We start from the raw sequence: 14,795 nt of genomic DNA on the forward strand, positions 1-14,795 counted from the left end.
TCAGATCTTCATCTGTCATTCAATCAAACATTTTATTGTCTTAAATACATTGCTCTTGCCCTCCTTCTGGGTCTTTTGGGGGTGCTGAGTGAACACATTCTCTCAATAAAGGCATTGCTTATGATATAGTTCTTTCTTCAACAGAAATCTTGCAGTGTGTTTCCAATACATTGCCAAAGGTGAGATTGCACAGTTTGCTAGGATTTGGGAGCAGGTAGGCCTTACAGTTGGATTGAAAAGATTTAGCATTGAAACAGCTATTTGGGCAGGATTCTGCACTTTACTGCAGAGAGGCCATCTCTTGAAGAAGTAAATGGTGAACAATTATCTAATTGTGAGCACGCTTCACAGATTATTGACTCAGAGCTTTACACAGTAGCCATTTTGTAAATTGCAGGTATCTGTACAGGGCTTTTGGGCAGATGCAAGCTCACTTCGCTCATGTTCTGAGCTGGCAAGATGCAAACAGCTACCAGAAAAGTCACACAAATGTACTGATGTGAAATTGAGACCCACCTAACACACCTCATCTTTCAGAGGGTTTATTTGGTGTGGGCTTGGTGCCATGCTGACTGCAGGCAGCTCAGCTCATGCCCAGTGAGATTGTGCCCAGCCACCACATAGTGCAGAAATATGTCATGGAGAAACCGATCCCAGCCTAAAGTCTCGTCTTACTGCTACAAGAAAAGCTCTGTAGCTTTGAGGAAGGGAGTCTGAATGAAGCATGCTCCACCCTGGGGCATAAAGCATAGTTTGCCCTCAAATACACTTTTATTGAAAACACACAGCAAAGATTACAGCCATAGAAAGTTTTGTAAACAAGACAATTTCATCAACTTTTATCTTAAAAAAAAAAATCAAAAAAGCACAAACACACATAAACAAAACAAACAAACAACAACCAAAACAAAATAAAACAAAAGAAACCCAAAATAAGACTTGCTGAATGAAGACTTGTGAATAGGTTTTTTTTTAATGCCTTAACTAGGCACAAAATAAATGACATACACCTTCAGCATTTCTTTTTGAAATTTACTTGACAGAGGTTAAAATATTGCTTTATTCTGACTAAACATACAACAGCACTGTGTGATCAATTGTGCTATTTTGGGAAATCTTGAGACTTGTGAACTGGAAAGTCTGGGGCACATCTAATAAATTTAACAATATGCTGCAAAGGAATATTTTAATACATTCTGTATATACTGTAATTGTTTTAAAATCAATCTTCTGACATTAACCAGGGAAGGCTATTTGGTAATTATTTATTATAGTTCATCTTCTTTTTCTCCACAAATAAGCAGATATTTTAATACTAATAAAAACTGCAATGTGTGGGACACTGAACCCAATTCATGGTGTCATTCGCATATTATGTTACAGTTTACTGGGGAGAAGAGGGACTCGAAAGCAAATGCAAAAAACGGTTATAATGCAATTGGGATACTGCAACCAGGAAACGACATTTCTTCTCTAAGGCCTTGATCCCCGGCAGGGATTGATTTGGTGGAAACCATCTGCTCATGTATAGCCCCATCAGAATCAGCTGTGTGCATGATCACGGGTCTGCCCATACCGTACCATCTGCAGGACTGGAGCTTTAAAGTTCACAAGCCTAAGCCACGATTAATTAAAGTGACTGAAGAACTGAAAGCGGGAGCAAATTAGGGCAGCATGGACACTTACCGGCTGGCCTTCGATCATACTGGACCTCCCTGATGCATCTCTGAACAACCCATAAAAAAAAATAAGGTAAAAAAAAATACACGCACACTCAGAAGTGATCCTTGAGAGCTTACAAATGCCTCTGAAGTATAATAATTTAGAAATGTTGAGGGGTTGGTAAGAACAATGGGGTTTACATTCCCGCTCTTACAAAAGAAACCAACCCACCCTGCCACAGCACACACTTCTGCACTTTGTTTCTCTTGTTCTTCCTCTTCCTCCACCGAGGCAGCTCTGATAGGCAAAGCTCAGAAGAAGACAGGGCAGCCACGGGCTCCTGGCCACTGCATCTCCAGAGGCCCCAATCCCACTCCACGCTTGGCCTGACCCAAAGCTCCTAGATGTTTCCACTGACTTTCTTAAGCCGACTGACATACTCAAGTAAGGTAGAGAGTTTAGCTCAGTTAGGGACTGGTGGTCACTCCACAGTTGGTGCCGAGAAGTAGCTGTTTGTGTGTTTGCTCTCTCGGGATGAACCTGGAGCCAAGAGGAGAGGGGGAGAGGGGACCAGGCCTGCGCTGGGGTTACGGGACCTGTGCCCCTGCCAGCACGCGCTGCAGCACTGCCCTGAAACCAGGAATGAACCTAAGGAAGGTCTTGGCCTTTACTGAAAAAAGGATGCATAGCCGAAGCCTTCTGACAGCCAAACAGGACAGTGTTAAAATGCTCTGTAACTGAAACTGTATGTATAATCCTGCCTAGAAAGCACCTGATGTACGCCTTATCCCTCCTGGAACTTTTCTTTCCCTTAAAAAAATATTTTGTTAAAAAACACTATGATATGAGGGCGATTGACTATTTGGTTTCTTCTAAGTAGATGCTCTTAAATTAATGCATATAAATAATTTGTATTTAATTTCCTCCTTTCCTGTTTAGCAAAGCATCAAATGCACAGATCTCGTTTCCCCTCCCACAACCCCCACACAAAGTCACTTGGTCAATACTGAGTCTCTTTGTGTTTCACTTTTTAAGACAAATTGTGCCTCTCGTTCTGACTTGGCCATGGGGCTCATGGGCAGAAACGCTGTGTTTTCACTCACGCTGCTCTCTGCTTCTACACTCGCCAGTTCGTAGTCCTCTGACCTCCTCGCATCGGTCAGAATCCGAATCTGCTCCTGCACAGTTTCTAGCAATATTTTTACTTCGTGTTGTTCTGCTATAAGACAATTACTGACTGGGGAACTCACATTGACAAGTTCAGCTGAATAAGAGTTTTTGCACCATTTGATGCCTGTTACTTCAGAAACATTTTGCATTTGCATGCAGGCTTCATCCAAGCCCACAGACGGGATGATGGGAACTGAGTTGGCCCTTGAAGATGAATATCCGACCAAGTCCTTCTGATCCACGTTATTAAAATAAGGGGTTGTTTCTCTTGAAGGCAGTTGCATATTTATTGAAGTATTCTGAGGAGTTTTTAAACCACTGGATGAATACCTGAAAAGAATAATAAAAAGAAAAAGGTTATGTTGCACATTGGGCAGTCAGATGTGACCCAGAGGAATGTTGTATGAAAGTCAGCGAGCTGTGCTGGAAAGATACATGGCTTTTTTTTTTTTTTTTTTTTTTTTTCACACTAGGAGCACTTAGTGCTAGTACGACCCTGGGGAAAACAGCAGACTCTGGAGACCTGGCTTTTATTGCCTGTGGCAAACCACTGCTTTTCTCTCTGTCCCATTTTCCCCACCAGTACATGAGAATAATGACAATTGCTTTCTAAATGCTTGCATGAGTTACACTGTATTATTATTATCATTACTATTTTTCAAATCAAATTTGAAATCCCATTCCTTCATTCATAACCGGGGAAATGAATTGATGCTTTCCTGAACATCAAAACTCTCAATGTCAAATCACTATTTCAGGAAAACATGTAAAAAGATGCAGAACAAAAAGAACTTTAAACAAAATCCAGCTGGTCTCTTTATTTGCATGGAAACACATGCGGTCCCCTTCAAACACTCAGAGCATCTAAGTGCATTGTACCTCTGAAAAATGTGCCGTTCTTTTCAATCACCCATACTGCCTATGTTGATATGATTTGGTTTCTTAAGTCTCATCTGGAAATAATACATTGTGCCCTGGAAAATGTTATTCACCTTTATTTCAAGAAAAATCACTTATCCTCCATTAACACATGTCATAGTATGATTTCTTTTATGGTGAGGCAACTTTGGTGAATTTTCATCGACATTTCCATTTTGCTTCACAGCCAAATTCATTAGTCATATCAGAAAATGTTTTCATTTATAAGAAATACTTAAAAAGCCAGAAATGAAAAGTATGCTAAATATAAAGGAAACAATACCAAAAAAAAAAGATGTTTCCAATTCAGAAGTATGAGTAGAAATCCAGTGCTGTAAGAGTATTTCTGCTAGTCATGATTACCGAGAACCATAGACATCACCCCCTCACTGGATCATATTTTATGTATCATCAGTTTTGAGATCATATCACTATTTAATAGGGCAAGGTAATGATGAAATCTAACATGTTGTATCCTTGGTGAAGGAAAGCAACGTCTGGATCTAGCATCAGGCAGGTGTTTGAGTTTATACATCAAGCATATTTTTCTGAATGTTGCTTAAGCCTGCTGGACCTCCCCCAGGGATATCCTATTCACATGTGCCTTGCTTCTTTTGGCATTAGCAGAAAGAGAACTTAGGAACAGGAATTAAAGCGTACAAAACAGCTGCAGTCTGATATTAGCGTACAGTGCTAATTAAGTGGAAAGGTTTCCTTTGGCCCCATCCTCCTGGTAAGCTGTCAGACAGAAAAAAGAGGAGTAAATATCTTTAGGCTCATTTCCAGTAGAGCGCCGCTGACTTGTAATTAGCTCATCTATGGTGGCAGTGTGTTTGTACAACTGCTCGACACATTAGCCCAGACACGTGCACGTGTGCACTGCTGTGCAGCCGCTGCACTAAAGCTCTGCAGCAGCCTCCCCAGCAGACCATAAACCACAGCTGGGAGCTCTGATAAGGAGGAGGCGTTGTGATCCTTGTTGCTATCTGATGGAATGAGATACTGCTTTGGGAAGTGGGACCCAGGGGAATAATGAAGCAAGTGGCTTTTGAGGATACGCAACAGTGCTTCTTGTACATGCTATACATGTTTTATGGCCGAACCAGGTGGGACTCAGCTTTTGGTTAATTATGTTTGTTCTCTGCTTAGACACACTTCTAGCCATTTACCAAGGGCCTTTTCAAACAGTTTTTAAGAATCAGTATGAATGAAAAACTGAGCAGCAAAAGTATTCCAGAGGGAGGACAACTGAAAAAAAAAAAAAAAAAAAAAGGAAAAAAAGTGCAGACCTGTGGGTTGTGCCCATTCTTGTTTCCTTTGCATTTGCTTATTATATAATTGTTCAAACGACTATAGCTGGAGGGATCTCATCAGCTGCGATATTCCCTTTTTTGGTAATTCAGGCCCTAAATATATTCTGGGCTGCACCCTGAAAACAAAGGGAGTGAATTTTTTTAATGAATTTCACATGCAATGGATGTATTTATTATATGGATGATGTATGAGCAAAACTAAGAAAAGATGGAATTATCCGAATGGGTTTGGTGAGAAAACAGTAACATTTTGCAGTTCCACAAAAGGGATTCAATTGTTCTTGGTATTTTGAAAACTAATTGGCAGCAACAATAACATGTAACATAATGCCTGGCATATTTCCATAGATTTTTTTGATCAATGCACCAAATTTGTGCCAGAATTATATGTTTCTGTCCTTTGCTCACAGAGCTTTCAAAGGAGGACTGAGGTTGAATTAAAGCATATAGTGTGTAATAAGCGACGTGTTAAACTAGTAGGGATATGACTTCTGAGCCATGTGAGAGCCAGCTTTCGGTTACAAATGGGTCCATGTTTCTAGTTGTGACACCAGACTGTTGCTGTTTTCAATAGATTGAGTCTTAAGTTTCAATAAGCATTTATAAGTGCAGAACCATAATTACTTTTTTTCCTGTAATTAAACTTTCCCAGAACTATAGTTTCCCTTAAGAAAGATATCTGTACCATTTTTAATCTGAAAAAAAAAAAAAAAATTTGTCTGACTAAATTCAAGCGTATGTATGTACTTCAAAGTGCAGCTCTGTCCACCCTTCCTCCAAGCAAAATAAAAAATGCAAACATATATAAATCTGCAACAGTAAATATCAGTTACACAGTTTTCAAGAGTTTGCATCAAAGAATGAAGCTGAAAGAAGTATAATAATTATACTGCCCCTTAAAATAGACATTAAAGTGAGACAGAAGGGATCAGAACTTAAAATACAAAATGGGTTTTACTCAGCACAGCACAAGCAGCTTTGCTGGAAGCCGTACTGCTGTAGGTGCTCACTGCATACGCCTGATGGCCAAGTCCATTGTGATGAATGGGAGTCATTGCAGTGGCATTAACAGGCTTCAGTTCGGCCTTGTCAGCACATGTACCTGTACGTCTACCGGTACATATCACACGCTGGGTATCTGTAAACACATTTATACCTGTATAAATACGCATTTGCAGACACAGGACACTACTCCTAGCAGCTAACACCAAGTAATGCAAACAACTGTCACTGAAAGCACAGGCTCAAAATGTTGTCCGCCTCCCTGCGTGCACACTGGTGGCACCCTGAGATGCTCATCAGGCTCTGAAAAGCGAGTGCCATGGAGATGGTTTGTTTTCCTTAAGCCCCTTATTTCAAGCAGGTTTTTCTTCTGCTTTGAGTAGCATACTGATAAATTGACTGGTATCTGTTGTATTTGACTTGAACTCTGCAAATGTTAGATTTGCAAATAATGAGAGCTGGTGTTTCCTCACAGCAGCAAAAGGACCACAGCTTCTGCAGGGGCAGGGAACCTGCTTAGATGGGCTGGAAAACTATTGAGAACACCAACAGTCTGAAACTGGGGGATACTCTGAAACTGGGGGATACTCAGATGGTAAGAAACAGATTTGGGGAAAAACTGTTCTGGTTAGAAGAATTTCACAGAAAGTAGAATTAGCGAATCAATTTTTATTTTTGTTCAGACATAAGTTGTGTATTTATATTTTGGTTGAAGAGTGTTTCATTACTGTGTCACATGCAAAAAGCATTGTTACTCTCTTTAAAGACTTCTTTTTAGTAAAAGCCATCGTTAGCGAAACACTGTAATAAAGCAAGATCAAAGATTTGCCTTTATTTTCATGACTAACATTGACATTTTTATAATTACTTCTCATGCGGACTGGTTTAAGGATGTTGGTACCATGCCTGTGACAGACACATACTGCTGTGACTGCCTGTCACTACTGCACCTGCTGATGGATTTGCAGGGCTCTTTCTGAGGAAAGGTCCTACCGTTAGGGGCAGTAGGAAGAAAGTGAAATTCTACAGACATGCACAGTGCAGAAAATAAGGATGAAGTGCTTCAGGGATTGAGGCTAGAAGGGTTCACAGCACGGCTGAAAAATCAACCTTTTTGCAGAGTGGCAACAGGCCAAGCATAGGCCAATGCAAGACGATACTTGTAATATCACACCCTGATTTCCTAGGGAGGAGTAAATACAGCTAACACACAAGACAGCTTTGCTGTGTTTTCTATCTCACTTCTCAACCTGGAAGAGGCTGCAGCTTTTCTTCACAGCCTGTGTTGCAAGACACTGCCATGTGGTAGCCTACCCATAACAGTAAGGCTTGCGTTCAGAGTCGCAATTTTCTTAAGGAATCATGGATACGTTATTGTACAAACGAACAAAGTATATTTACTGTAAGAAGTAATAAACAAGTTTTTTTTTTTTTCCTTTGAAGAAGCAAATGGCAACAAATGAAAGAAGTATGAGACAAATCTGAACTCTTGAGCAGAAGTCTAGAGAAACCCAAAGCTCCTGCTGGTTTGTTTTCTCCCATCCAGGCAAGCCCCACTCTTCGTCTGCCTTCCCCAGTTACTGTGGCCAGCTTCGTTAGGCAGATTCAGCTACAAGAGATCTAGTGAGCAAACCACCTTCCCTCAAGGTACCACAGGCAGGGACACCAGCTGCAGGCTGGAGAGGGGACAGAGGAGCTGGGGGGAAGTGAGCTGCCTGCCTCTGCCTGCCTGGGTGCACATCCTTAGCATGTTCAAATGAAACCAGGGTTGTTACACCCCACTGCAGACATTCCTTCTAGTGGTACACGTAGTGTGTTTGCAATGATTCTGGGAAGTCTTTGAAAATCTATAGGGATATGTAAATATTATGAAAAACAACTCGGCAATTGCAAAAGACTTCAAAGGCAGCTGTAGGTGCTCAGAAGCACTTCTGAAATTCAGACCTTATGTACAGCTGGAGATGAATTAAAAAATGAAGAATATCGGGTTCTTTGTGTGTGTTCAAAGACAAACCCATATGACGTGGTTGGTCTTCAGTCTACAGCAAACACACAATCTACAAAGATTTAGTTAAAAAACATGAAAGTTGGCCCTCTGAATTATTTCCTCTTATTTGTCCAGTACTGATGGAAGAAAGTGCTGTGCAAAAGTTACTAGAACTACTTTTCCAAGCAGTACTGTGGAGTACAGTGTTGCCAGTCACTTAGAGCTGGTGCTGATCACAACTCCTACACGCTTTGAAAGGCTAAGGAAGAGCAGCCAGCCAGGTAAAAGCACATTACCCTCCAGAGAGTCAGCCAGCATGCGAAAAACATTTGTCTGCTTTCAGCACTATGAACCCAGGACCCAAAGTACACTAGAACAAAGCTGGAAGGACCAAATGGCTAAGCATGTTAACTACCTAAAGCATTCACTAACAAACTACCTCACTATGGTTATTTTATTACTTACCCATGACAAGGCATTGTGTCCTGGTCTGTGATCCTTGACTCTTCTAGCTGTTGATATGCTGGTCCAGTAATTCCATTGAACCTACCCCGAGGTAAGGGAGGAGTCCTCCGAAAGGCATTTCTATGTAGCATCCCACTTTTTTGTCCTGGGCTGCAGCATGAAGAGAGACTTCTAGGAACAACATCAAGGGTACAGTAAAAATTATCACAGCAAAAGCGTAAACTTCTGCAAAGTAAAGATTCAGAATTAATAATGCATGGATTACGGTTTTTATAAACTTTGCAGTGACAGTCTACGATGTCAGCAGAAATTCTCTAAGGAAATCTACTGCTATAATCCACAGCTAGCTGCTGTTTACGCCATATCTAATAGATCACAACCCTTCTAGGAATGAAAGTAATTGACTGGTATATTAAATGTTTTCTCGTATTTGATGAAGGATGCTTTTTTTTTTTTTTTTCCTCCATGCTGTGTACCATAATCCTGGTATAAGGAGTTGAACCCTCAGACAGTGAAAATAAACAGCAGAGCTCCATCATACCTAGAGCTGAACTCAAAATCAGATCTTAAATTTAAAGCCCATTATGTCACCTATCAGCTTAGGGGTCCTGCTTGCTGATACAACAACATTAAATTGGAAAAAATATATTAATGAAGCTTCTGAACTCCAGCTTGAAGAAACTATATACAATGCAAGTTTCCTCCATTTTGACAAGATTTCTTTTGATATCGTTTTATTATTTTATATACATTGATATGTTTGCAATATATACATCAATTTTCTTGTTTGTACATATATCGACAAATACAGAGATATTTCTTTATGTGATATCAAATATAAACTGTAATATGATAAAGTAATAGTTTTCTACTTATTTTTAGAAAATTGCTTTTGTAAGCAACATTTTTATAGCGTTTTGGAAAAAGAATGATTTTTTCCATGTCATACAGGAATTAAAAGGTGTCTAGAATCCACAGAGCTGTGTTATATTAACCATAAATCCAGCTGTTTCTAATGGAAAAATAAAGGAACACACAATTATGTCAAAACATAACCTATTTATACTGTTAACAGGTCACAGTACTGCACAGCATGACTAGCTATTCATTTTCCAGCTACTCCCTCTTTCTCTTGATTGGGCCCTTCTTCTCCTTCTCTTCTCTGGGTCCTCTCCTCTCCCCGGTCTCAGAAATGTGTATGTATTATCTAAGATCCTGTCACATTCTTAATGATGTTTTAGTATAGGTCTCATAGATTCATTGTAAGAATTATTATCCTTGGTTAGGTGAATAATTTTAACTTCTGACGCAGTTCAGCTATGCAAAAGACTTTTCCTATATTTACCTCTCCTATTATAACATGACAATAGCAATCTGCATTTTATACCTAGTGGAAACATTATTTATAGTTAGGGTCATATCTACTCCCAAAGCAATTCTTGCTTGGATTAAATATCTTGGACAAATTCTCTTGGAACATACATTTTTGTTAAAACATAACCTTTCTCCTCAAAGTCAAAACGTAAGAAAGAAACCCAACAGGCTCTACTCGAACTACCCATGTTTGATTATGGTCTCTATTCTGTTCTCATTATGCTTATACTTTCTTGGTGTTTTTTAATTGAAAAGATCAATAACCCATAGCAATAGCACTCCCTCGAGGATTTTTGATGCTTCCTTACATAGATTTTTCCTTAGCTATTATGAAGGCTGCAAAAAAATTTGAAACAAAAAAACACGTTGGACTGAAGTACTGGCTTTTCAATTTGGAAGGCTGGGTTCAAACTGTGAGATACAGTTCCTACTCTGTAAAATAACATTACCACATCATAAAACAATTGTCAATTTCTGCTCAGGAAACAGATTATTAGATCAGGGAGTCTTAAAAGATGCAGCTGAATGAATAATTCACAAAGGCTAATGAAATTTAGTTGGTTTATTTTGTATTATTATTGATTGCAGTATATTCATCAATGTACTAGGAAAGTCAACAACCTGATTATAACTTAACAAACTTTGGACTGATTGCAGATACTTGAAACTAGGAAGGCATTGTTAAATTGTGGTTGGTTTGATGCTCTTGTGCATCTTCCCTGCTGCTGGATGAGAGCACATGGTCTCTCATCTGAAAACATGCACGTGCAAATTCATGTACATGCTGTGTCTGTAATAGACGTAATTGCAACACATACATGTACGCCTGAGATAATTTGTATAATCTGCAGCAAAGATGCATCTAATGCCCTATCTAGACTTCCATCAGCTTGCACTGAAACTCATCTTGCTCTCTCTGCCACCACATTCTCCATCCCACTAAAGAAGCAATCACCGGTTGGGCTGCAATCATCTGGCACAGGCCAGCATCTTCTTGCAACCACAGCAGCTGCAGCACCGACAAGCCTAGAGTGACCAAATTATTGCTAATGTTAAATTCTTAGGCTTCCAGCATTCCTGACTGAAAAAAAGGAGGTGAAAATGAACACAAATCATTTGTAGGCACGGCCAAGGCAAATTTACTATGAAATACTGGGAAATGTTTACAGACTGCAGCTGCAAGCTGCAGAACATATACTGCAGGTCATTTCTTGAAGCACCAAAACCAAGGATAGTAAGAATCTTTGTTAAAAGTTCTATGAAAATGTGACTCCTTTTTCCCCAAACTGTCCAACTGTGCTACGAATACTCTTCCTCCAATAACTCTAATACAGTCTCTCTCATGCTTCTGCTCTATTGCTCACGTGAAGTCTTCCCCTCTCTGAGGCAAACAAGATCTTTCCAATTTTTCCAGGTAGTTTACCCTTCTTTAGTCATCATTATAGTTTCATCCCTGCTCTGTACTCCAGTCTACCTACATAAGAGAGACCAGTCTGTGAAACTGAGCTGTTCAATAATGCAGACCAATAAGGAAAGCTGTAGCAGATATGTCTCCAAAATTTATTAATTGATTACTCAAGAATAACAAAAATCAGAATAGGTTTGAAACGGTTCACAAGTAATTCATAAACTTGGGAGAAATTTAGTTCTCATGAATTAATGGTTTGAAACAAAATTGTTTTGTGTGAAATTTTCTTTTAAGTAGAGCAACTGAGTTAAAACAAAGACTGTCTCAGAAAGTGGACTGTTCTCTTCTCAAGGCACATATGCAACTCCCAAGTGTGTTAACTGTTCACGAAGAGGAGACAACTTGTAGTGAATTTACAATAACTCTGGGAATCATCCTGTACTATTTTTTAGTTAATTAGTAAACAAAATCGATTATACATCTCATTATGAACACATTCAAAAGCACCTTCCTTAACAGAAACATGAAAAGCATTAACAAGAGGAGCACAATTAAAATGTTAAAACTTTAGATGGGAATCCCTTCTTATTTAATAAGGACAATGGAGCTACAGAAATATTGCTTATAACAATGTCTATCTTTATTTTATTTATTCTTTCCTTTTCCTTTTTTTTTTTTTTTCCTGCCTCTTCAGTCTTGTTTTACCTTGTGATGACAGCACTGTCACATCATTTTGATTCCCATCAACCTCTTCCTTGGTACATCTTGTATTCCTTCTATGTCTTTGCCTTCACATTTTCCCTATGTTCTCAAGATGCCCCCTGGTGTCCCGCTCTGAATTAGATATCCAAGAGAAAGATGCTAAAAAAGATGCTAAAAACATTGAAATGTTCCCTCTTCCTTTTTCGTTTTTTTTTTCTTTTCCTTTTTTTTTTTTTTTTAAACCACCTCATCTACACGCTTGCTGTTTTGGTGGTTTTGTTTTAAAAAACTTTGTTAAGCTGTGATACATGAAGAGAAATATGCAAAGCAGAGGAAGGAAGGGAAGTTCTAAAACTGACTGTAAATACCCTGGCTCTGTACCTGCAAAAACTATACAGACAGGTATATTATATTATATACGATATTCTGTACTGATAACAAGATGCAAACATTGCTGTCTAGGGCTGAAAGCTGTGCTGTTTGCCCTTCCAAGACAGGAACAGTAAATGCATACCCCAATGACAGAGCTAGCTGCCACATAAACAGCATTTTCTGATACTCCCTGGGAGCCACATTTTTAGGCTAAATACACTATCTATAGCTAACATTTGTTCAGATCCACTATCTATACAGACTTTCAACCAGTTTTCCGTTTTAATAAAAAGGATCTGTTCCACCTGAGAACATAAGCATCTCTCAATAAATACCATGTGGCAGCATAATACTGTATCATGAAGTCCTTTTGGCAGACTGCTAACAAGAACGAGATGACAAAAAAAAGTCTGCGTTACAGAAAAAAAAAGCCTGCGAGTCTGCATTACAGAAAGCCCCCAAAGAAGAAAGTTAACATCACTTTGTGACCTCAACAAATCTGTATGTGATTAAAGTAATACTAAGAATGTATGGAGATTATTATGCCAAAAAGCTGTGACATAAGCAAACTGAGAACTTTTATCAATGTTATATCTTTTTATTTTATTTTATTTTATTTTATTTTTAAGTCGGTAACATCCTATATTCCAAGCATTTCATAGAATAGCTTGGGTTGGAAGGGACCTTAAAGCTCATCTAGTTCCAAGCCCCCTGCCACGGGCAGGATGCCACGCATTAGATCAGGTTGCCCAGGGCCTCATCCAACCTGGTTTTGGCTAATCGTGTAACAAGACACCAGAGATTACTTTAGGAGAACATCTAATCTACACATATTTTTCATTGTGCCACCATACTCCTTCATTTTCAATACGTCTTTTACTTCTCCTTATGGTTTCTCTGATGTATTTATAAGCAGCTGCCATATACTCTTTTCAGTCTTCATTTACTACACCAAGACAGACTCTCTAATCCTTTCTATGTAACACAGATATTCATTCCTCATATTATTGTATTAGCTCATCAAGCAATTTGAGCCCATACTAATCAGGAGGCCATTTTAAATACACAAGATAATACCGGTGTGTTCATGCTATATTGTATACATGCTATGTTGTATACATGCTATACATGCTCATGGTGTGTATACGTGCTATATTCAAACGCGGTGATAAGTGTCTCATGAAGTAGTTTTAAAATTTCTGACTTCCTGATGGAAATGCCTTAACTAATACTTCCTCCCACCCCATTTACCTTTTAACCTGTGTCACTTTGTGACTTGTTTATCCTTTCACCAAGTAGAACATACTGAACCTTTTCTTCCCCATTTGTTTCTCAATATGTAGGAGAAAATTTTGTTATTAGTTCCCAAATGCCTGACCTTGTATTTAGTACTGCAGAGTTTTGATCTATCTGCATTACTCCACTCTTTAAGGCTATTTGATTTATTTTTTACCTCATATCTAGATCCTTATCTACATTTACCCTAAGTTTTAAGTAATTTCTTCAGTATGTTCTCACTCAAGGGCATTGATTTCTGCATTTTATTTCCATTTTGACTGTCAATAATGTCTATTTTCATATGTTTTATTCTACTCCTGTTCTACCATTGTCCTCAAACAATCATCCTAACTGAAAAATGAAATACATTCATCCAGAATTTCCCTAACTGCTTCATATATAATCTCTGTCCCACCATCAGCTTTGCTTCTTTCTGTCTAGTACTCATACAGCAAGAACACTTAATTACTTGCTTTCAGAATCACCAGTAATCGTGAAATCTCAGTGCTTTCTGGAAATGTTCACTTCAAGCATGACCTATTGTTCTCTGTGATATTTTGTTTCTCTGCCTACACCCTCATCTCTTTATGGCATTTTTTTAAAAGTAAACTTTTCCAGAAAACTGTTTTTTTTTTTTTTTTTTTGGGGGGTGGGGGTGGGGGTGGAGGGGGAGTACCAGATTCTTTATACTTTCTCCCTTCTCAGGCTTCCTTGGTTGCATTAGTTTATCAATATTTGTTCTTTTTAACCCAATAATTTTATTTACATAATAGCTTAGATTTACCATTTCATTTAATGTAAACTAAATCAATTATACTGAGAGCATAAAGAGTAAAATGCTTGCTAAGACTAAAACATGGTTTTAGCATGGTTTTTATGGAGTTAAAAATTCACTGAAAATGCAACCACAAATTATTTTAAAATTTGGAGTAAATTTATTGTATTTTGGTGCCTTTGCAAGACAATACAACTGCTTTAAATTGAAAGCCTCTGCATTTGGCTTTCATCAAAGCATTCTCTGAAATGAATCCCTCTAAAATCAATGATGAATGAATCAAAGAAGGAAAGTCAGTATGACTAATTACCAAGAAAACTGCTACTCAAAGGGATCACACATCGGTCCCATAGTTAACAAAACCGTAAT

The 14,795-nt window shown here is 38.6% G+C and overlaps 1 protein-coding gene across 1 annotated transcript in view; it reads right to left on the minus strand.

Moving 5' to 3' along the window:
• Positions 1–2,654: 2,654 nt before the first annotated feature.
• The window catches only part of NRG3 (neuregulin 3), a 401,196-nt gene continuing 389,055 nt past the window's right edge, over positions 2,655–14,795 (minus strand). Inside the window, exons 8-9 of the mRNA XM_035539071.1 lie at positions 8,518–8,688; positions 2,655–3,162 (exon numbers count right to left, since the gene is read on the minus strand). Of these exons, the coding sequence (XP_035394964.1) occupies positions 2,655–3,162; positions 8,518–8,688 (679 nt within the window). The remainder of the gene's footprint in view (positions 3,163–8,517; positions 8,689–14,795) is intronic.

Source organism: Cygnus atratus, chromosome 7 (genome assembly GCF_013377495.2).
Source record: "Cygnus atratus isolate AKBS03 ecotype Queensland, Australia chromosome 7, CAtr_DNAZoo_HiC_assembly, whole genome shotgun sequence".
NCBI classification, from domain to species: Eukaryota; Metazoa; Chordata; class Aves; order Anseriformes; family Anatidae; genus Cygnus; species Cygnus atratus.